This window comes from Hylobates moloch, unplaced genomic scaffold (assembly GCF_009828535.3).
Source record: "Hylobates moloch isolate HMO894 unplaced genomic scaffold, HMol_V3 SCAFFOLD_14, whole genome shotgun sequence".
Classification (NCBI taxonomy): domain Eukaryota; kingdom Metazoa; phylum Chordata; class Mammalia; order Primates; family Hylobatidae; genus Hylobates; species Hylobates moloch.
The window spans coordinates 80,606,838-80,630,172 of NW_026652289.1; the positions used below are offsets into that span (position 1 = coordinate 80,606,838).

At 43.5% G+C, this 23,335-nt stretch overlaps 1 protein-coding gene across 1 annotated transcript in view; it reads right to left on the bottom strand.

Annotated features, from left to right (window-relative positions):
• RYR3 (ryanodine receptor 3) overlaps positions 1-23,335 on the bottom strand; it is a 564,315-nt gene that overhangs the window by 216,887 nt on the left and 324,093 nt on the right. Inside the window, exons 21-31 of the mRNA XM_058427349.1 lie at positions 21,694-21,798; positions 20,226-20,329; positions 18,977-19,060; positions 17,153-17,312; positions 15,513-15,660; positions 14,429-14,634; positions 13,700-13,874; positions 5,943-6,151; positions 3,939-4,114; positions 3,001-3,037; positions 1,226-1,389 (exon numbers count right to left, since the gene is read on the bottom strand). Of these exons, the coding sequence (XP_058283332.1) occupies positions 1,226-1,389; positions 3,001-3,037; positions 3,939-4,114; positions 5,943-6,151; positions 13,700-13,874; positions 14,429-14,634; positions 15,513-15,660; positions 17,153-17,312; positions 18,977-19,060; positions 20,226-20,329; positions 21,694-21,798 (1,568 nt within the window). The remainder of the gene's footprint in view (positions 1-1,225; positions 1,390-3,000; positions 3,038-3,938; positions 4,115-5,942; positions 6,152-13,699; positions 13,875-14,428; positions 14,635-15,512; positions 15,661-17,152; positions 17,313-18,976; positions 19,061-20,225; positions 20,330-21,693; positions 21,799-23,335) is intronic.

Consider the following 23,335-nt stretch of genomic DNA (forward strand, 5'->3'; position numbering starts at 1 on the left):
CTGTGATGGAAACTATTATCCTCATCTTTAGATGAGGAAATCGAGGCCCAGGGAGGTTAAGTGACTGGTCCAATGTCATATGCCTACGAACCCAGGCAGTTTATTCTAAAGCCAGCACTTTTTTTTTTTTTTTTTTTTTTTTTTTGATCTCCGTTCACTTCAACATTCTCCTCCTGGGTTCCAGTGATTCTCCTGCCTCAGCCTCCTGAGTAGCTGGGACTACAGGCACACGCCACCACGCCCAGCTAATTTTTGTATTTTTAGTAGAAACGGGGTTTCATCGTGTTGGCCAGGGTGGTCTCCATCTCTTGACCTTGGCCTCCCAAAGTGCTGTGATTACAGGCGTGAGCCACTGTGCCCGGCCTAAGCCAGCACTCCTAACCAGCTGCAGGTCCCTCATGACACAGTGACTGTGACTCACCTCCGGCCACTAGTCTTTGGTGAGCCAATATTCTCTAAAGGGCACTGATTCCAAGACGTTCCTGTCTTTGTAGGGAGCAAAGGCCAGCTTGACAAACAACTTATGACATCTCTACATATGGCTGTATAGGGAAAAGATGCTCCTGTACCTCACATAGGTGGGGAATAGATGGAAACCACAAGCCATGGTCTCCTGAGTCACCCCTGGAGCACATCAGGCCAACAATCCCTTCTCTGGCAGCAGTGCCAGCAGACCAGTGGGAGGGTATGGGTATGCCTAGAACGTGCTTGCCCTAAAGTTTCCTAATTTCTATTTGGTGGTTATTATTCATGAAGTTTCAATGTCTCTTTCATTCCTTATGCTTTCAACCATTATAAACTCTTGGGAGGAGGAGTTCTGAGTATATCAGTTAGTGTGTGATGTGGTATATCTTTTTATTTCTTCTGAATCAACTTCTCTCAAGCACCCAGAGATTTTCTCTGTCTTGTCCTGATGTTGTAGAAATTGGGACTTGCCCAGAAGTGCTGGAAAAAAAACTCTGAGAGAGATCACGTACCCCATTCTCTGTCTATATTTTCCATTTCTGGGGCACGATTTATATACATGATGAAATTCTTCTCTATTTTCACTAGCACTTTTTCTCACTGTCATAGTACCAGTTTGTTTATTTGAAGTCTGTGCTTCATTTTCTCCTTTTAAGAGAGGCCAAGATGTTTCCTTCTTTGGGTGTGGGGTGGAAGAAAAAGACTGGGGGTAGGGACTGAGAAGCCCGATGCTAACCCTGCCACTTGGAAGCCCCCTTACCTTTCGTGGACACGGCCTCTTTCATCCCCTAGGGTGACAGTCACTGTGCAGTTTTTATTCAGGTCAAACTTTTCACTGTACAAGTGATAGTCTGGAGTCACCCATCCGACCCAGACGCAGGATGGATCCTGTCCAGCAAAGATGCGGATGGCATAGTAGCACTGCTGTGGAGAGACCGCAGAGGGGAGTCAACGGCCCCCAGCCCCCATCCAGTTGAAGATAGGGGGCCCAAGACGCAGAAATAACACAGCAGCTCACTTGGCTCCCTTTTTTTTTCTGGAAAAGTACACACTAGTAGAGGTAGACTACACGCTAGATCTGCAAGGAAGGCTGAATAGGGATTCTGGCTTCCTAATTCTTCCTTTCTATTTCACTGTAGCATCTGGCAAAGCAAATGCTCAAGCTAATCTACCACCCTTTGCCCAGAAGACGTTGGTGCTGAAATCAGGAGATGCTGTGGATGGAAGCAGTGGCAGCTGCTCAGAAGGGCAGCACAGAGCCCTAACCATCTCCTGGGCACCAGGGCAGATCTGCGCTGCAGGAGAGAGCGGGCACAGTCCCTGTCCTCAGAGAGAGAGTGGTCAAGGATCAGAGCATTCCTGTTATACTTTCTCCTTCTAAAAGGAAGTCCAGTGCTTTTTTACTGGAAAGTCTTGAAAGAGGTTGCTTAAGAAAGAGTTCATCTCATGGCCAAATGTGCTTTGTGTAGCTGTCACACTCAACTACAGTCAGTACTGAGAAGTACAGCAATTTTTGGCAGGGCTCATACAATTCATGGGGCTATCACTATATTACAACAATAGCTACAGCACTGAGGCAGGTGACTAGCTCATCATTTTCCTTATGAAACTGAGCAGATTCATTCTTAATGAAGTGGCTCTTATTGTAGTCTGTCAAATTTTCTTGACCGGAAGAAAAAAGGGTCAGCTAGACAAACCTGGGCTTGAATCTTGACACTGCCAGGTATTCATCAGGTGACTCTGAACAAATCATTTGTCCTCTCTGTGCATTATATTGCGTGTAATATTATCCATTTCAGGGCTTGCTGATTAATTTTAAATGGAGATTAAATGGGAAGGCGACAATGTGCCGAGCACAGTGTCCCACACACACTGTGTGTGTGATTCACTGCAGCGAGAATCTTATTCCTGATGAGGGTTAACCTACAAATTCAGGATTGTTGGATAACTTTACAGAAGGGTTGACACACATTTCTTCCACAGGCTTTTTTTTTTTTTTTTTGCCAGATGCTAAAGAAGAATGAGAGAAAGAAAGAAAAACCAGGAGTTGCTTTCTGACTACTGTCTAGAGACCAAAAGTAGCTTCCATCTTCTGCAGTGGCTTCTTGCTCTTCTTCTCATTTGATTGCTTTTAACATCACTCCTAGCACTGCACAGAGACATGGGGGAGCTGACTCACAAAAGTTTACACAAAAAAAGCAAACCAAAAGATTTAATTGAGCGCCCTCCAACTGATGCTCATTTCAATCAGAAAGGCAGTGTTGGATCCCTGATGGCAAATGGGCAACAAGTATCCAATGATGCCCAGTTAGGAGCTCCAGGTAGAGCTTTTGCTTTGCACCGAGTAACTGTATTTCTTTCCCTCACTTGAGAAATGCCATAGATGTGTTCTGGAAGCATCAAGACGGATATTAAAAGACGGAGTAATTGGCAATTAAAGAGGATCTCTAGACAGATCTTTGCTGTAAGGGGCATATTTACCAGGCACAACAAAGAATCAAATAATTAAAACCATAACTGAGCACATTTACTTACTGTTGTTGTATGAGAGAGTATTTCTTGCATCTGTTTCCTGGGGGAAAGATAATCCATGTTTTAGTTATTCAGCTGTATAGAGAATCCCACAGTTCCGACAGGCAATTGATCTACCTTCAATGATCAAGGCAAGTTTAGGAAACTGGCTACTTCCTAAACACAAGTGATTGCAACCAGTCTTGGGACTTATTCATTTGTAAGCTGTTAACACAAGGGAGGGATGTGACTCCCAACTCTTATCCCTCAGCCCAGATGGTAAGTTAGATGGTAAGTCGAGAGTGAGGATGGAAGACTGCAATAATATAAGCAGGGATACCTCTGAATAGGTTATCCTATTCTCTCAAGCAGCTGTGCTTGTTTAAAAGCTTGGTAGAAAGCAAAACCCTAGAGGAAACCCCAACAAGATGGCCCCAGGCAGCAGACATACATCAATGATTAAAAATAGACGTCAGGGGAAAGAAACACAGCAAGGAATATGTTCCTTATCAGGAAGAAAGAAGTCACATTGCCCATGAATCACACAGCTGCAGAGTTGGACAATGCCCATAGTTATGCAAAGAAGGCAGTATCTGCCTCCAGAAACTTCTAATTGCACACAAAAGCAAAAATAATTGCACCCTCTTATGCACTCACAAAACACAGGAATTGTGGGCAGCAAGGAAGGTAGGGGCTCAGAGTTCAAGAAGAGCAGAAACTTTTCCACCAGATGTGTCTGTTTAGCATGATTGGTACCTTAATTATGCACTGCACAAACACACACGTGTACTTGCATGCACATGCGTGCACACACATTCTCTTTTTTTTTTTTTTTTTACCTGACTGAAAGCAGAGAGAACCCTATCTATGGAGTTCCTGTGCTGAGTTAGGGTAAAAAGCAGAAAGCTCACTTTACAGTAGATGCAATGAGTGCCTCTGAGAACTGGAGGCCTCACCCTCACCTTTTCTGGAAAGCTTCACTGTCCAGACAGGGGCTGTGGCTGAAGGAGGAGTGGCACTCGACAGGCATGCTCAAGCGGCAATAGATCATGTCAGCATTGCTATTCTGTGTGCCAAATGTCTTATGGGTCACCTTGAGACACGGAGGGCTGTCCATGGTGCCATCAATCCTCATGACCTGGAAACAGGACGAGTCCTTACCTTGACATACCAAAGGGCCTGACCTTGACCCAGTCCCTTTTTCCCTCGCGGACATGCACATGGCAAGGCATTCTGTGAACTATAGAAGTAAGTTGTGTCCAGCGATAACCAAACTATGATTCTCATCATTACTTGGGCCTTGTCCTGTAGGAAGAAACAGATCTGCTCCTGGCTAGGGAAATTAGAGATTTAAAAACATGCTCACTGGGTTCTCTGTAAGGCCAAGGGTGGAGAATAAATGCCAGAGGGGGGTGGCATCTGGGAGACAGAGCATAGTGTCCACAGAGGCTAACCTTTTAGGTCAGGGGGCAAGTGGCTAAAGAAGATAATCTTTCCAAGGACCATGCTTGTCACTGGGCATGAGAACATCTAAGGGAAGGGACAAAAGTAATCCCAAAGCCCAGGAAGGATGTCCAGCTCCTGAGAAGGGCACCCTCCCCACCCAGCCCAGCTCTCATCTCTGCCACAGTCACGGCCTGAAGTCTGAGGCTGCTGGAGCCTCCTAATCCTAGGAAATCAGCAGTTCCTAGGCACAAGCATTGCAGGGGGCAGAGTTAGGGGAGGAAAGGTCAGAAATGGATTTTTGCAATTTGTGTGTGGAGAGGGAAATGGGGGGATACAGGGGATGTGAACTGAGGCTTACAATAATAAGTTTCTTATAATCTGAGCCTTTTCTTTGCTCTCTATAGAACTGTTCTTGTCCTAGGTCCTATGAGAATACTTCAATTCTATTTTTCTAAGTAGAGGGCCTCTAGGGGTTCATGACCTCCAAAAGTTTAAGAGTCACTTTTCTAAAGCAATGGTTAGGGAGGAATCAGAGAGAGAAGAGTCTCTACTATTTAACTGAGGAAGAAAGTGGGGCATTAAGTTTGATGCTTGTTGAATTCAGATGGGAGGATGAGTTAAGGAACTTACAGTGAGGTTGAAGCCAACCATAGAATCTACCTTGACTAAAGCTGCAATGGGGCTGATCTGTCTGGCATTTTTTTAATCAACACTCTCCCGCTATCCACCATGGAAAAACCATGGTCTGTGAACCAAAACAGAGGCAAGTCTAAGTCGATGTAGGGCCAGGACTAAAGTTAGGCTCCTTACAATCTTTGGCTCCTCTCTGCTCCCCCTAGAAGATGGGGATAGATTAATCAATGATCACACATCAGCTTAAAATCTTGGCAACACCATCAAAAAATTAAATAGGTCCTACAAGACATCAAGTCATGAGTGGGTAACAACATACATGTTCAGTACATATAATCTTGAATATAGGTATGGAACTTCTAAATTTTTTTAATAAAAAAAATTGTTTCAAGAGACAAGGTCTCTCTCTGTCACCCAGGCTACAGTGCAGTGATGTGATCATAGCTCACGGCAGCCTCGAACTCCCGGGCTCGAGGGATCCTCCCACCTCAGCCTCCCAAGTAGCTGGGATTACAGGTGTGAGCCACCACACCCAGCCCGAACTTAAAAAAAGAAAAAAAAAAAAACAGAAAAGTTTAAGGTCTCTGGATACTATATTGCTATGACAATACAGTACAGGAACATCCAGAGCAAATTCAGTGGCCCAAAATGTTGAGAGTTGATCTGTAAGGTTTTATGTGCAAGGCTGATGTCTCTCGTAAGATGCCACTGAGCTGCCCCAATTAAGATGCCTGCAACTGCAGCTCTGAGGGCCAGTGTGGAGGTGGCTGGTAAGTGGCCAGGGCATGGACTTAGGTAAACAGCTGCCTGTTGACAGGAGACTTAGGGCAAGCTTAGGGCCTTGGCCCACCTGACCCGCCAGGGCCATGCACATCGTGTAACATTACCTCTATGTGTGGATGATCCTTTGGCACGTTGACAAACGTCGGGAGACGCTTGCTGAACCACATAGCAACATCTCTGTTCATGTTGACAGCAAAAGGCTCAAAGCCCTCTTGGAGACCACACATGGTATAAAACTTGAAGGTACTGGCATCTGTCCCGAGATTCATGCGGCCGATCTGAGACAGCCCCAGACAGCAGATGGGCACAAAGCCTGCAGAACAGTTAGAGAGACCTGCTTTAACCCGAGGGCACCATCCCGGGAAACTGAGGAAGCTGAATCTTTGCTTAAGGGCTTTGACTCCCAGTAGGAAAGACGGGACACAACCCGTTCTTTCTGTCTTTCTTCCTGGCACATAAAATCAACAACAGGAGGCCACATGGAGACCACCACTGCCCATGGTACACAGGAAAGATAAGAGAGCTTGGTTCAAAATGATTTGGGAAAAACAATGATCCAGTTAAGAATATTCGTAAGATATAAATAAATATCAACTGGAAAGGCAAAACCAGTAAGAGAAAAAGTGAAATTCTTTATCTGTCCCTTAGTTAAAATTGATCTTAGGCCCTGGGAAAATTTAAATACTACCCAAAACAATGCAGTGAGCCTAAAGAATGACTTGGTGAGATTTTCTGCCACAAAAACAAAAAGATGGGTAACTATGTGAGATGATGAATATGTTATTTTGCTGCTCTGTAGTAGCCTTTTTACTATCTCTATGTATTTCAAAACATCACGTCGTATACCTTAAATATACAAAATAAAATTTATTTAAAATAAAAAAAAGGTGACTTGGTGCAAGTTGCCCAACTTTTCTGGACCCCAGCATCTTCCCCAGTGACATGAGAGGTCTTTCACATTTCGAGAGTAGGATTCTAAGAAGTTTTAAATGCTAGCACTATGATTGTGCTTGTTAACAAAATACAACTTACAAACACCCAGTCTCCTAGCCCACTCTCCTTCTCGCCTACTCACAAGGGCAGAGTTTCAAGCAGGAGCCAGAGAAAGCTCCTCTCTTCCTTCCTACAGCTATCATCTCTCCAAGCTCACATCTGTAGCTTGATCATATTTAAAAAACTACCACTCAAAACAGACCAAAGCAGAAGTTCAAATTGTTTGGTGTTCTTGTTTGTGGGCTATTTATAAATCATAATTGTGGACCAACAAATCAGCAACACAGGGAAAGCGCTAATTATGTTGGATTTGGGAGGATGTGAGAGGCAGGCAGGTGGCTGGAGGACCGCTGGAGGCTGCAGAGAGTGCCTGGAAGGGTAGGAGAAGTTCTGAGGCCGCTGGATGAGGCAGGGGCTGGAGCTCCTTACAAAAGAAAGTGGTGTCACTCCCTAGGATAAGAGTGGTCACTTCAGGGGACATTTAAAGGCCAATTTTGGGAGCATTTACATCTAACAGTAAAAACTTTCTTTCGTAGACACCAAGGCCAAGATGCACTCTTCCTAGATGGGAGGCTTATATGCTATTATCTAAGCCACGAAGTTTCTACGTAAATAATAAGTTACGTAAGTGAAACGTAAATCTCTTGGAAGCTATGTGGTTGCTTTTAGAAACTATAAACTCACTTAGGATACAGACGTGTTTAATACCGTGTCTAAATAAAAGAGAATGTCAATGCAGTCCTAGCAAAATGGCAGTGATGTTTGTACAAAAAGCCTCCTCGCAGCACTGCCAACTGAGGACAGACTAGGACCCCTACCTCTCAGGACAGGCAAAGGACTGGTCCCTTGGACAAGCACCTGTGCATGTAACATCCTGAGCACTGCTATGCTTCTGGTATTTTTGTGATAGGGGCTGCGATGGATGAAACCATCTCCTTTCTATAGACAGAGATGTTTGTAAATAAAGAACCTTTGGAAATCTGATTACAGTGTAGAATGAGAATTGCTTGCCAGTAAAATTCCTAGGCTCCGCATTGGGAAAGATGGTTTTCCTATGTGCCATGACAAGATGTGAAGGAAGAAGAAACTATCCCAATCCCAAGGAGCTTACAGAAATGAGGACAAGGAATGGAATATAAAAGAGGGAATGTGTTGGCTGCAAACCATCCCCTCATCTCAAGACAGTATTTTAGTTATTCTACTAAGGGAGGTAACTAAACCAAGAAAACCACCAGTATAGGTTTATCTTGGAGCCATGAACATGAAGATCATGAAACAGTCCAGCCTTGATGTGAGCACAGAATAGGACAGCTTAAGAAAACCTCTCTATTCCATTCTTCTCCATGAACGTGGATGGTGCAATAAGTGAGCAGCAGGAGTAAAAGCCTCAGTGGGAAGCAGCAACAATGAGGATTTGACCTCAGGACATAAAAATAATGTCCCAGTCACAGACCCACTGACAATGTAAGGGGGAAAAGGTAATAATTGCATAAGACTTCTTTTTTTCTAAGGATGTTGAGCTCCTCTTCATTCCTAAGCACCAGTAGAGAGGACAGCACTTTAATAAGGCTAAAACTAAGAACATGAGGAGTTAATGGACTTGACCATGGTCACGGGAAGGGCAAGCGACAAAAATGGGATGAGATTCTTTATCCTCGAGTCATAGGCCAGCTGCCAGTCTGTGTGTGAGAGGGAGTGAGTGTTCAGGGGATGAATGCCCCAGATTTAAACAGTAGTTATGACCAGGGCCAGAGGACCGCATTCACTGGAGAGTAAAGTGTTGTCCCTGTGGGGCAGAAGCCCTCTCTACAGGGAGAGTTGCACACTCCGTGGGAAAAGACACGGTAACAAAAGTCATGGATGCAAGAGCAATGGGAGGCACAGAGTATTGGGGACCTCCAGGAGGCTAAGTGGACACAGCTGGGGCAGCTCTGTAAAACAGCAGCAGAAAAGCTAAATCTAAGGCTTGAGTCAGAAAAGAGAAAATCCGAAAGGACAGAGAGGAAAGATTAATTCTCATAAAGCACCAGCACTTTCTCTTGGAGAAAACGATTCGATAACTAGATACATTTAATCAGCTCCCTCCACCTGGCTAAGAGGATCTAGCTAATATCTCCATTTCTAAAACTTCTTTATTTGAGGCATTTAAAAATCTTGTAACTTTGTAACTCTTCATGAAAGATAGATAAGGGAGAACAACCATGGCATGACAAACCACAATAGCAAATATTTACCAAATACCTTGTAAATGTCAGGCTTAGTGCTCTACAGATACATCTCATTATTATGCCAATGTTACAGACGAGGAAACAGACCTAGAAAGTGGACTTGCTCAACATCTGCCACCTGGTAAACTGCAGAGTCAGCATGTGAACAAAGCTGCCAGAGCAGGAGTCCACAGCAAGCAATGGGGACTGAGGCCAGGATGCCTGCTTTCTAATTGTCGTCTAAGCTAACTTGTTTTGTTATCAGTTACATTGCTTTTCAAATGATTTTCCAACGTGTCAGGTAGTTCACCTGTTTGTCTCTAGATTAGACAGACGGAGACCCATGACCACAACACATTCCAGGCCCCTAAGAGAAAAAGGGCTACCTGTACACAGCTCACTACATGGCTTTCCAGAATTCACCTGGATAAAAGGACCCACTGGGCAAGGTCACGTGGCATTACTATCTGTCACAAAGAAGGATGTCCATTTTGCACACAGCTTAATTAACCCATAGCCTCAAATGAGACTGGAGAAGAAGAAAAAAAATAAAAGGGAAAAGAATACCACCTCCCTACATGCATCCTAGTAGACATAATTATGCTGACAACTCTGAAGAGGTCTGAGAAGAAAATCTGCAAACGGCACAGTCTTCAGCCAAGATGTATATAGAAGCTCTTGTCCCAGGAAAGAAATGGCAAGAATATATGCATTTACATTTTGTAGAGGACCCCCAGTTCTGATACACTTGGTATTATAAGTCCTCATACTGGTTTTCTGATTAGGAAGAGGGAGAGCAGGGGGGTAATCTTATAATTCCAGGAGATTGCAAAGAAACCAGCTCTCTCAAAAATGCAAAGGATAGGCCCATTTTCAATCCATTTTAAACTAAAGGAAGACATAAAAGAGAATAGCCACCAGCAAGGGAAAAGCTGACATCTTAGAGAGAGGGAGGTAGATGACCACTCAGACCATCCCTGGGGTGTTTCTGGGAGTTTCAATCCAGCAGTACATGTTATACCCATTGCTTCCCATTTCCCGCTAAGCCTTGCAAAGACAGAGTTACAGGAGACGACACTGAGATGGTCACAAGCCTTGTAGAAAACAAAAGAAACGATAGGCCACGCTCCCCTGCCACAGCCACTTTCTGAAACACAAGACCCATCTGGAGAGAGAATGACAGGGGACCCTGGGTACCAGCGTGTGTGCCTGCAGATGGCAGTGACACTTCCTGCAGATAAGCTTTACTTTCTGCCTTTTGAAAAGCTGCCAACAGAAATGAGGGATCTGTTAAACCCGACAGGTCAATGGGCAGGAACAGCCTGGGAGGCTGCCCCTGCAGACACCAAAGCTGTAGCAGGAGGCAGGATGTGCCTCAGGGGAGTGCCTGGCAGAGAGGCAGCACAGGAGACCACACCAAAGCTTCTTCCAGATGTCGCATTCTGAGGTCTAGCAGGATGTTCAGGATTTTATCTTCCTTTCCTTTAAACAGAGGAAAAGCGAAGGCTAATAGCAAAGGGTTTACCTTGGAGGCTTCTGAGATCTCAGATGCTTCTAGGTGACAACACTGACAGCTGTGATGGTCCAGTCCAGGGACCAGGGGAGGGAACATTAATTAGAAAATTCTAATGAAGCAGATAAAGGCATATAATCTATGATGCATAAGAGGATGGAAATGACAACTTGTAAGTAAGCCAGAGGTAAAAACAGCCATGAACTACAATATCTGTCCCCACTGCTTCCCCAAAAGGGCAAAAGGCTTCCCATGGCCCAGCTCCCACTGGGGTAATAACTGAAATCAAAGCTGACATGCTGGTGACCAGAAGAACACAAGCAAGTAGCGCATTCTGCTTTACGGGGTGGGGGGAGGTAGGCGCTACAACGCATGAAATGTTTTATTTTCAACAGATGCTTTTCTTAACAACTCAAGGCAAGAACTGCTACCTCTTTCCACTTGACGCAGAGAGAAGAGAGATGCTATGTGGTTATTCCAGGCCTTTGGGCTCCTGTTATCAAAGAATGGCACGTCGACTTCCTTATAACTACCCTTCCACCAACTCACAAGCCACTGCAGAACTGAAAGAGCTTTCCAATTATGTTGTCTCTGTGTTATTAAAGGGCAATATGATAGGACAGTATAATGTGCTAACACATTACAGTACAATTCTATTATTAAACAGCATCCTAATAATACTTTGTTATTCTGAAGGTCAAATCACATCCCTGTACACAACAGGCCTATGGGACATTACTTTCATTACAATACAGATGCTCTCTAAAAGCAGGGTTATGCTCAAATATCCCTCCCCTTTATAGTATTCCTCTGCTCAAACCCCATAATGGCCCCTCATTTCCTAGAGGGTGAAGTCCAAGGGTGCTTGGCTCAGAGAAGACAATAGTTTCTTGAACGAAAAGGCTGAGTCTCAGTATTTGAGCCTATAATCTGCACCTTATCTACCTTTCCAGCTTCATCATCCACACATTCCACACACAAATCTTCTACCCTTTCCTCTAGCTTCCTGGAGCCACAGAACTACTCCTGTTACACCCCCTGACAGGACTAGCCTTCTCCTTACACATAGACATCTCGTATTCTTTAGTTAACATGCAATTCAAATCCCATTCATATAGACTTTTCATTCTGTATTAGTCACTTGCCATTGATAACTTACTGCTCTGCATTATTATCATCTTTTTTACAACTAAAAAATGAGCTCCTTAGTACTGCTACTAATGGGAGGCACAAATGCCTCACATTTGCATACGCTTTAAACCACTGCTCTCATACTTCAGTGTGTATGCAAATCACCAGAGTGTCTCATCAGAATGCAGATTCTGATTCTGGTCTGGGGTGGGGCTGAGATTCCTCATTGCTAACAAGCAGACCATACTCTGAGTATCAAGGCTTTGGACTTTACAAAGTTCTTGTAACTCTGCACAACATACGAGATTCTCATCTCCTCCTCAGAGTTCAACAGACAAGTAACCTCTTCCAGTTCACACAATAGCAGAGCCTGGAAAAGGTCCTGATTTTTGGACTCTTTCTACCCCAGAGAACGACTTTCTTTGGAGATGTGCCTGAATCTCCTAGGCTGTTTTCCTCCTGGCCTCAGAGGGAGGGCACTGCATGAGGTGGGTGCTTGGAAAGCACCGGTGGTCTTTGTACACTGCCCTGATGTCCACCCGCAGAAATCCTCTCCTTTGCCTCTGAACCAGCACACAGGCCACTCCTTCTTCTGGCAATATCATTCTCACCTGTCTCCAAAAACAGAGTTATTTCTTTAAAACTTTGATTTTAAACCTCTTCGGAAGGCATTAAAATATGACCCCATTTGACTTTAGTCATTTGTCTTTTTAGGAAGATACAATGATTTGTAAGCTTTTTATTTCTCCAAATATTTGGCTCTCAGAAAAACCCTGAAAGGTACAGTTGGATATGCATACTTTAGACAATAGGTGTCTGAAAAAAGGTGCGAAAGTCATTTATAAAGCTAAAAATGCTCTGTAAAGAGCATGTATATTACATACACACAGTTTCATGTATTTGTGCTCTCTTGCCTATGCAGATGTATCGTTTTAGCTTTCTAGGTAGGAAATGTTTCTTTCTGTAAAGTCTCAGAAATTTAGGGCTACAAGCAGCCCTCATCATTTACAGGGAGAAAAATGAGTTCCCAAATGGATAAATAAAGTCAACTAAGATGTCCTGGGTAGGCAGGAGCAGTGGCAGGTGAGGGTCCAGGTCTCCTGACCCAGAACAGCCCCCTTCTTGCCGGTGAGGAGGAAACAGTGTGGCAAAGCACCAGGCATAAGGCCATTCACACAGCAGGTGTTAAGTCACTGCCGTTGAATTTTATATCTGGGAAGAACATTAGATTTTATTTCATCACCCCTTTTATTCTCTGATATACATGAAGAAAGTAAAGCCCAGAGAGGTCAAACAAATACTCCTTGGGAGCCAATGAGCTTGTTAGGAGCAAGTCTACTGACTTGCAGTACACTCTTTCCCCTATATACCAACAGTCTTGTGTACATAATGTAGTTATATAGACAAGAAATAATAAGCTCCACTTCCTCCTTTGTGTAGCTGGAAGCGTGCCCCTGACTGTGGTCTACTCATGGACATTAAAAAATGCAACTCTGGTTAGGTTTCACAGCGTGTCTGAATTTCAAAATAAATTCTATTTCATTCAAGGAAATAGCTAAATCTAACTTTCGTGTTTCAATGGTTCTCTTCAAAGCATCAAGTTCAATTACACAAACGTGCAGACTGACAATTCAAATCAGAATAAAAGGATAATTCTTTAATTCACTGATTTTTCTCTCCTGTCAAGGACATTAGTCATATACAATAAGCATTTTCTTTGTAATACTGGGAAATCTGGAGAATCTTAAAATGCCAAGACACAGGGCAGGGAATTAGCTTCTTGGTTAACCTATCGGAGAGTTCAGAATGTATATGTATGCTGCACACATCAACTATCACTATTATCTCCCCTAATTCTTTGAAATTGCTAGTCTATGGGATTGTCTTCACCATTAGGGTTTTCAAATGTGCAAAGGACAGTGTAGACCAAATAAGGAAGTAGAGCAGCTCGCTCAGTTTTCCCTGTATTTTCCTCCAGCCTCATGGAGCTGGGGTGGGCAAAGGGTGTTAGATTTACCATTCTCAATCTCGTAGTCAGCGAAGGCAAGTTCAGAGCCTTTGTTGGTGATCAGCAGCTCCCCATTCAGTGTGAAGATCATTGAAGCATCATCGAGGTTAATCATACATCCGACCACATCCCCTGGCTGCCAGGTACGCCCAAAATACCCACTTCCTTGATGCCAACGCTGGCCCTAGAAAACAAGACTCTAGGGCTTAGAGAAATGGAGTTTCTAGAAGCCCCAGCAGCTGGAGAAATGACCATATCTGCAATATCTCCTAACTAGCAGTGGTACATGATTTCTAGGGGGTACTCAAGGATAACCAACAAGGAGGAGTGGTCTATGTTATGAATGAAACCGAGACACACAAGGTAGCCCAAGTCTCTTGATTTCTAGTCACAGCTATGGCAATAATCAGGATTCTCTCTAGGGAAAACTGGTAAGATTTCCTGACATACTAGCTGCATAGTGATCTTTGTGTCACCTCTGGAGTGGAGTCAATGGGCTTGGGTGCAAAAGCAGATATGAAATCCTTGTAGAAAGGATTTGGGGTACAGTGCTCCCCTTCAACAGAGTGAAGAGCAAAGAAACAGTCACTAGGCGATGCTCATTCAATGTCTACATTAGCCAGTGGTGGTGGCCACTCACTTTGAAGCCAGAGATCCAGTAATTTGAGCTTCCAGAAAAATGTTTGGAGAAGGAAAACGTGGTCTGAGGATGAGTGTTTGCTACATATATAGACTCACCCTGTTGCCTTCAAATACAAAGGCTTGGTCATCGGCCCCCAGCTCGACATCAGGCCGACAGCCTGGCCTGGCCCAGCCGACTCGCATGTCTCCTCCAGTCACCACCTCAAACTCAAAATACCACTTTCCAGATCTCACTGCATAAGATCGCTCTACCCGGAAAAATCGGATCTTGTCTATGCTGACTTTCTCCACAGCTGAGTCAGCTATTGTGAGAAGGAAGACGAACAGAGGGTGTGGAAGGGAAAGAGAGAACATAGATCTTTAATAATTAGGTAGCACTACTCAAAAGAATTTGATGAGAACATCTAAGACTGACCATAGGTCGACTACTATCCAATATGGCATTCTGTTCATGATGATCGTCATCATCATCACCACACAAGCTACCACTGACTGAGAGATTGCTTCATAGTAGATCCTTTAGAGACCACTTCTCAGTTTTCCCTCACAATAATCCTATGAGGTAGCTAATACTGTCCTCATTTTACTGATGAAGAAATTCAGGCTCAAGAGGTAAAATCATTTATTCAACGTCACAGAGCCAATGAACAGAGGAGCAAAGGTATAAACCCAGATTGGACTTCAAAACCATCCCCTTAACGACTTACAATTCTGCCCCTGTGGCCTATTGTACCTCCTGGGGCATGGGATGACAGTAACAGGCTCATCAATTTTAAGCTGTTGTTTAGATTTTAATCTGAACAAGCTTTTAATTTGGAGATGTGATTACCTGATCTAAAAGTAAGCTGATATTCACACATTTGGAAAATAAGAGAAAAAAGCAGTGACTTGGTTTTTGATCAGGTATTCTGAAAAGCTCGGCTACCCTAGAAGATAACCTATTCCTTGTGGGAATAAGTCATAGAAGTGCTCATTGCAGAAAATCTGTCAATGGGATGATGGTTTATATCAAACATGGTCTCCTCGATAATAATAAAAAAAACACACCATTTAGTCTAGTGCTCTTCAGCCCCAATACTATTACCAATAGTACAAGTTAGACCTATTTGAAGTTAGGATGCCCCAAGAAGAGGACCTGTTTAGTAAACTGGGGCCAGAATAAACACTCTCAACTCATTACCTAGTTCTTGGTCTGATGGCTCAATGTTATACCCGTAACCAACAAAAGTGCGCACAGCTTCCCGCAGGCTGTCCCTGTTTGACTTCTTGGTACGCTCATCCAGTAATGCATATGGCACCAGACGGGGATTTCTTTTGTTCTTCAAATCCTATGTGAAGCCAGAGAAAAAAGGTGCCAAGAAAACATTTCACCTTCACCACAACTCACCCTTTTCACATATTCCCAGCAACAGTCCTGGCTTTCTGGCTGCTCTAGGTCTATTAGCTCTTCCCTCAGTGCCTTCACATTTAGCAATGTACATATTTGCCACTTCTCCTCCCGATTAAATGAGTATAAATGGAAACATTTTACTAATGCTCAAAGCTAGCATTAAAAAACACTTTTGGCCAGGCATGGTGACTCATGCCTGTAATCCCAGCACTTTGGGAGGCTGAGGCGGGCAGATCACTTGAGGTCAGGAGTTTGAGACCAGTCTGGCCAACATGGTGAAACCCCCGTCCCTACGAAAAAAACAAAAATTAGCTCGGTGTGGTGGCACATGCCTGTAATCCCACCTACTCAGGAGGCTGAGGCAGGAGAATCACTTGAGCCCGGGAGGTGAAGGTTGCAGTGAGCTGATGTCGTGCCACTGCACTCCAGCCTGGGTGACAGAGCGAGAGTCTGTCTCATTAACAAAACAAAACAAAACAAAAAACACTTTAAATAATACCAGCCTGTGAATAAAATGAAGCGTCACAGAATTGGTTAGAAACCTCCATTCCCAAGGCAAAGCAGATGGAGATTTGTATAATGATTTCCCTATGGAAGATCATGTCACCATTTAAGTTGCTACAGCCTCCTCATGACAGCTTAACAAGCCTTCATGGAGAAACGTCGGAAAAGGTGGCAGAGCCACAGTGTGTTCATTTCATGGCAGAGGACACACATTTGTAGTAATGTCCCTCTCAGTTCCTTAGGAGGGACTAAGAAGACAATAGGGACAATTGTAGTGATAAGTCACCCAAACTCACACATATAACGTGCGGTTTTGAACCTCTTCACTCTGCTGCTCCTCCTCCCCCCATAGTTGGCATAGTTGTCTTCTTCCTGGTTTCCAGATGTGTGCATGTTTGAAGGCTCCGGCATGAATTAACTAATGTGCACATAGCCACTCCTGATCTTCCCTGATACTAACCCTACCACTGGTGATTACTAAGATGAGAGAAACCATCTCAAGGAAAGAGGTGTGCCAGGTGGTTTGGGGCTAAACTCTGTCTAATTTCTTGCTGTGCTCTGGCTTTCGAGTTGCCTCCTGCTCAGGCCAAGGCCTCTGCCCAGAAATCGTTGGCTCAATGGACTGAAATAAGGAGACAAAAGCTTTTGGGCAGGCTGGTTTGCTGCTGTGCTGGGCTAGCTTCCCCTCCATTTCATCCTCACGAGTAGATACATGGGACTATCCCAGAAATACTGCTGAGCTATGATGTGACTATTACAAATTCTGTCCAGCCCCATGATTCCATAAATAATGAACACACTGAGGTGTGAGGGATAGAGTGCAAAGGCAACCTCTTCCCTCTGATCTAACACACACCAAAGCAAAACGGCACATGGATGATCATATCTTCTAAGTTTTCCAGCATGCCTGACCCAGCATTTCTTACCTGCTGGATGCCATAGGTCCATCCTTGTTTTATTCTGTCTTTTGCCCAAACATTGTGCGCATTTTCTGCAAGCTTATCCACTAAAATTTCTTGAGGAGGTAACAGCTTCACATCAGACAAATCCAAAGGGGCTGGCTTATAGCCGTTGGACATCATATAGCTACAAGTAAATGTAAAAGTATACATTTTTAACAGATCTCCATGAGTTTCCCATTCCGGATTTTAGACCAAGAGCACCTGGTAAGAATGCTATGCAAAGAAGGCTACAGTCACAGGTCCCACTCTTTGGCTGAACGAATAGCTCAGCTCTGTTTCAAGTCTATAGATGAAACCCCCAATCTACCATCCTTCTTCCCAACATATGTAACACATTTCAAAGAAGACTTGAAAAAAGCAGATGGTCAGTACAAACCATCTTTATTTCTACGAAAACTACTTCTGTTCTCTGCAAATAATGGGCACATTCAGCATGCTGCAACATTACCAGAAGCCCTTCATCCCCCTACAAAAACACAAAAAGTCAAAACCAGATTGGCAAGAACAAGACCTTGAGTCAAATGTCTCCTTATAAACCAGCACAGAATAATCACTCAGTCAAAAAGTAAAGGCCAAACTTTTTCTTTTGGAATTAAAAAAAGAATGATGTCAGAGAATTTTTGAACTTAAAGTGATCTTAGCAGTTAGCTGTCCAGTCCAAGAGTCACAGCCTCAAATGTCTGTAAGTTGACTGAAAATGCGAAGATGTGGAAGAGCTCTAGGGAGACACATTGTGTAAATGCAGAAGACTAGGGCACACCGTGGAGTGAAACCTCAGAAAAGCAGATTGTCATAGCCATGTGGGAATATGAGTTTAAAGGTATCTATGGCCCTAGGGCCACTGACTGCCTAGGCCAGAGCCAGAATCCAACAGTGATGAACCATAGACCAGGGCTCAATCCATCCAGGACTTCTGAGCAGCATGAGATGCAGGGTCTATTGTAGGTAGGTATAAGATAATGTTCTGCATCCACCTTTTCAGGATGCTGCCCTTGGGCATAGTCAGGATGCACTGACTGCTGCATCCTGACCTCAGCAGCTCTGGCCAGCAGCCTGTTCCTCCACTGCAGCCTGTCAGATGTGCTTTTCTTGGTACTAGGAGTTGCGTGTGTGAGAGTGGATCTTGGAAGTTTAAGTGGAAAGAAGGGGAAGATAAACGTTTGATTAAAGCTGGCACTGCTTGGCTCCTAAGTAATGATGACACCTGTGTGCGAATCCATCTGCACATCTGCTGGCATGCATGAGAGCAAGCAAGCAAGGGAACCAGTGGATGTGCCACTGAGCAAGTATTTGAATGTGCAAGGACAAGAAACGTGCAACTGTGTCTGAATGTAGCGGGAGAGAGGGAGAGTAGGACACAGGCAGATCTAGGGGGTCAAATGAATGGTGGCAGAGATACCCCTTCCACAAAGGACTTACAAGGCTGGTCCAATGCCAGAGGAGTGACTCTCTGTCATGGCTGGGCACCATTTTTAAGCTTTTGTGCTGAATGCTATTCTTATAGATCAAAGACAGTGCATCCGTCTGACGTCTCCACACCTCCTGGCTCAAAACTAACAATATTAGTGTGAGGTCCAGGTAGAAGGGGCAAAGAGAGGGAAAACCCTGAAATATTTCTTCACCAGGCTTCTATCTGAGGGCTTCAGTGCCATCCAGGAAACAGGGGAGCCCTTCTGAGCTGGTGCTAGCAACTATGTGGGCTAGCTGTCTGTCTTGGTACCACCCTCCTGGATTAAAAATCCAGGCTGAAGCATTAAAGTCTTGAACCATTAAAAAAAAATCACCTACTTTTTGGGCAGTTTGACCTTCTTGAGGTCCTCCTCAGCAGCTGGGTTAACATGAGCAATGTGGCACCCCAGGGCCAGGAGGGTTCTGTGACACAACAGAAGGAGAAGACTAAGGTCAACTGCAGTGTTAGGAACAGCAGGAACCCTAATTCACATCTGAGTTGAAAACAGACAAGAGCCATTCATTGAGACCAGGGGTCAGTAGACTTTTTCTGTAAGGAGCCAGAGAGTAAATGCCTAGGCTTTGTGAGCCATATGTCTCTGTCACAGCTACAACTCTGTGATTACAGAGCAAAGCCAGCCATAGGCAATATGCAAACCAATGAGCTTGACTCTGTTACAATAACAATCTATTTACAAAAATAGGTAGCTGGTCTGATTGTCCCATGGGCCATAATTTGTCAACTCCCGATTTAGATGATAGCAAGCGTAAGATTACAAAAGAGAAATTTGTTAATTGCCCCTCTTGGAGACATTTTTCTATTTTATAAATTTGCATTACAATTATATGCCTCTTCTAATTCCATGGAACAGATAGAATTCTAATATCCAGCCCACAGGTCAGCAAATATGTACTGCATGATGCCTGTAAGGGCATGAGCTGTGCTTAAAACCATGAAGTACAAAGCCGTACCCTCAAAAGGCGCCAGTGTAATTGAAGGTATCCCATGTGAGCCTGTGGGACAAGGGACCTTACGGAGCATCATTATGCCAACAAAACCACAAAGTTAAAATGTTCTGCAGTGACAACTGGAGAACGGGGAAATACAAAGATAAGAGAACAGGTAACAAGCCCCCAAAGAATTCAAAATGAGAGATAACAATTTGGGCTAGAAAAGTTAAGGTCTAAATTAGGCCCATGGGTAGCATCATGGAGAAGCGAAAGTTATTTTAAAATTGAATTTTAGTGAATCAGATCAGGTTTCCCAACAGGTTTTAGAAATGCTTTATCTTTTTTCCTTTATTTAATGTGAACTGCAAGAGGTACTTGGTCCTTTGATTCTAAGTTTCTTTTCTGCCTCTTACTTTTTCCCTGTCCCTAGCAAATAGCAAATGGTTTAAGAAATATAGTCAATAATAATGGTGGATGGTTATGCTAAATCCTCTTGTGACATGATTCATCATCATCTCCTCTAATTTATTACAATGCGCCATGTTTTCAGGCAAGAGACATATCTTTGCAGTTTAGTTATAATGCATTAAATCATCTACTCATTGTTTGTAAAACTTCAGCTCAATTAAATACTCACTTTAAGGTTTCAGTTGACATTTGCAGGTTATAATTCTTCTCAGTTTCGGGGAGCTTTGAAAACTCCACAAGGCAAGGGTGTTGTCTTTTATTGTCATCTCGTATCTAGGTGGTGACATAAGAAAGAATGTGATTTAAGTTTTGACAGCTGGCACTGCATGGGAAAACAGAACAGAACATACTTTGAAACATGGCCCAGGCAATCCATATCAGGCAAGACAAAGACAGCAACTTGCTAATCGGCAAACAGATGATCTCTCTAGTAAATGAGACACACAGTCTCCAAGTTGCCAGTGGTTTGTGCTCCGTGGATTTATTTCTAGACAGGCATCTGCATTTCGAACATACTTTCCGAGAGAAGCAGTGCTACATGTGGCAGCCATGCTCTTGTTCCTCCAAAATTCATGTAACCATAATGTTTCTGAAGAGGAACATTCTTCAGTATAGGACAGGCTACAGAATCTGGACCAGTGTTGTGCAGTAGAACCAAAAGTCAGCTACAAACATGAAGCACATTTGTAATTTCAAATTTTCTAGTAGCCACATTAGAAAATCAAAAAGTTGAAATTAATGTGTTTTATTTAACCTAATAAATACAAAATAATCATTTTAACAAGTAATCAATATAAGAAATTATTTATGAGATATTTTACTTTTTCCCCCACACTAATCTTTCAAATCTGGTGACTATTTTACACTTTTAGTACATCTCAATCCAAACTAGTCACACTTCAAGTACATGTGACTCATGGCTTTGTATTAAACAGTACAGTTCTAGACATTAAGTAATTCATTCATTCATTCATTCAACAAACATTTGTTGTATGCCTGTACTACATGACAGACCCTGAGCTAGATATTAGGAGTTCAATAGTGAAGCCATCCTCATGTGAGAATATTTTATGGTAGCTATATAAACACATAAGTGTGGGAGTGCAGAGACCCTGTCAGTAACTAAGCAAGAATGCGTGTCATTTGAGAGAGTCGGGGTTATAGGAAGCTTCTGAACTTCCCTATCCTGCCTTCAGACCTGACCTTACACAAATCATGGAACACAGTCAATTTACATTCTCTCTGAAAAATGATTTCTAGTGAAAGATTCCCTATCCTCCTCTGAGTGTCCATTAATCTTAGTGACACATCTGAAAACCATATTAAACAAGTTCTGATTCAAAATAATGAATCAGCCACTTTTCACTATCCACACAGAGATGACAACTTTTTTTTCTGAAGGAGAGATTTGAGTATTCTGAAGCAAGTGCTGAGAAACAATGATACATCCCAAATAAAATAAACCAGTATTTGGGAGTAAGAAAGGGGAGACGCTTCTGGTTCTGTCTGTGAAGACCTGGTCTCCTCAGTGTTCCTAACTAGTGAATGCAATGAAAACTAGGCATGCAGCAGGAAGAACGGTTCCAGGCAACAAGGCAATCCCATCCTTCACCCCAACCTGGCCCTGAGACACATACCTTGCCGAAAGTCCAGCCAAGTTCTATTTTATTCATTCCCCAAAGCTCGTGGATGTTTTCAGCTAGTCTGTCTCGGATCTTTTCTAGGTGCGGTGGCAAAACAACCTAAAAGAAAAGGAGCAAGTGAAAAGAATCGATTGTTTTGAAACCTATCATAAAATCTATAGGAGTTGGGCACCCCACTTGAATTGGCACATCACCCAGGAGGAGCTGCAGTATCCGACCTCACTCTGCCTGACCCACATACTCCCAGCCCTCCTCCCTCCTCCTTTCTTGGCTTCCTCTCTGCTCCTTGCTGTCTCTCTGACCATTGCCTCTTAGTCTTTTCTGTAGGTGTATGTGTTGAATGTTCTTCACAAGTGAATGCTTGCCTCACCTTATTTCCTCTCTACATGTTCTCTCACCCAGTAGATGATCACTCCCAAGTCAGGCCGTTTCTAACCATGGTCTCTTTTGAAGTTTAAACTCATGGTTCCAGCTGCCTACAGGATTTTTCCATTAAAGTGAGCTCAATATGTTACCCAAAGCTGAATTCATTATTTTTCCTTCAAAATCTTTTTTCTCCTCCTGTTTTTATTTTCTTTTTTTGTTGCATGGACCCACTACCTCTTTAAGCCTGGAAGTCATCCTATTATCTTTCCCTTGGCACTACTCCCTCACCTAATCAGTCAGGAAACCTACCATGTTCATTTCCTAAGTGTCCTTCTGAGGGATCCCCTTCTCTCCATTACTCAACCTCATTATTTTCTCCCTAGACCATTCCAAGAGCCTTACAATTGGCCTCCCCAGCTCCCCACTGATCTATCCTCTACACTGCAACCAGTGGGACAAGTCTACAACAAAAAATCATGTCGGAACACTCTCTAGTGTCACCCAAGTGTTCCTTGACACTAAGACTAGATGTATTAACCACATACACAGTGCTCTTCTTTAGTTCTCATCACAGTCTCTACAAACACATCCTTTTCAAACTTCTTCAAATTCTCCCAAAAGACCACACTGTTTCACAGTTCTGTGCCCTTGCATATGCAACCTTAACCCTTATTAATACTCCCCACCGTACACATCACACACCACCCCCCACCACACACTCTTCCCTGGCACCTGGCAAATACCTTCAACATTTATCCTCCTGCATTTAGTTCAAATGTCACCACCTTTGAGAAGTCTCCCCTGATTACCTAAAGGGAGAGTTCCTCTGTATTTTCCTGGTGTTTTGCTCCTATCTCTCCACAGAGGTCACAAAATGGGAGCCTAAGTTTTGTTTCCTCTCAGATTTTTTATTATTATTATTTTCATGTTTATTGGTTGACAATCCCTAAGAAATGGGAGACTTCACATAAAATTCCAGATTTCTAGTTTCTTTTGACAACTTAGAAGATGACTAACACAGGACCCATACTTTTGCCTGGTGTCTGTCAGCTGGAGCTGAGAACTAACCATCCATTTCAGGAGGACCTGCATGCTCGAGTGTCTATGGCTTTTCCAGGTGTGTGGTGCAAGCTGTTGTGTTGGTGGATCTACTATTTTAGAGTCTGGAGGATGGTGGCCCTCTTCTCGCAGCTCCACTAAGCAGTGTCCCAGTGGGGACTCTGTGTGGGGGCTCCAATTCCACATTTCCCTTCCACACCACCCTAGTAGA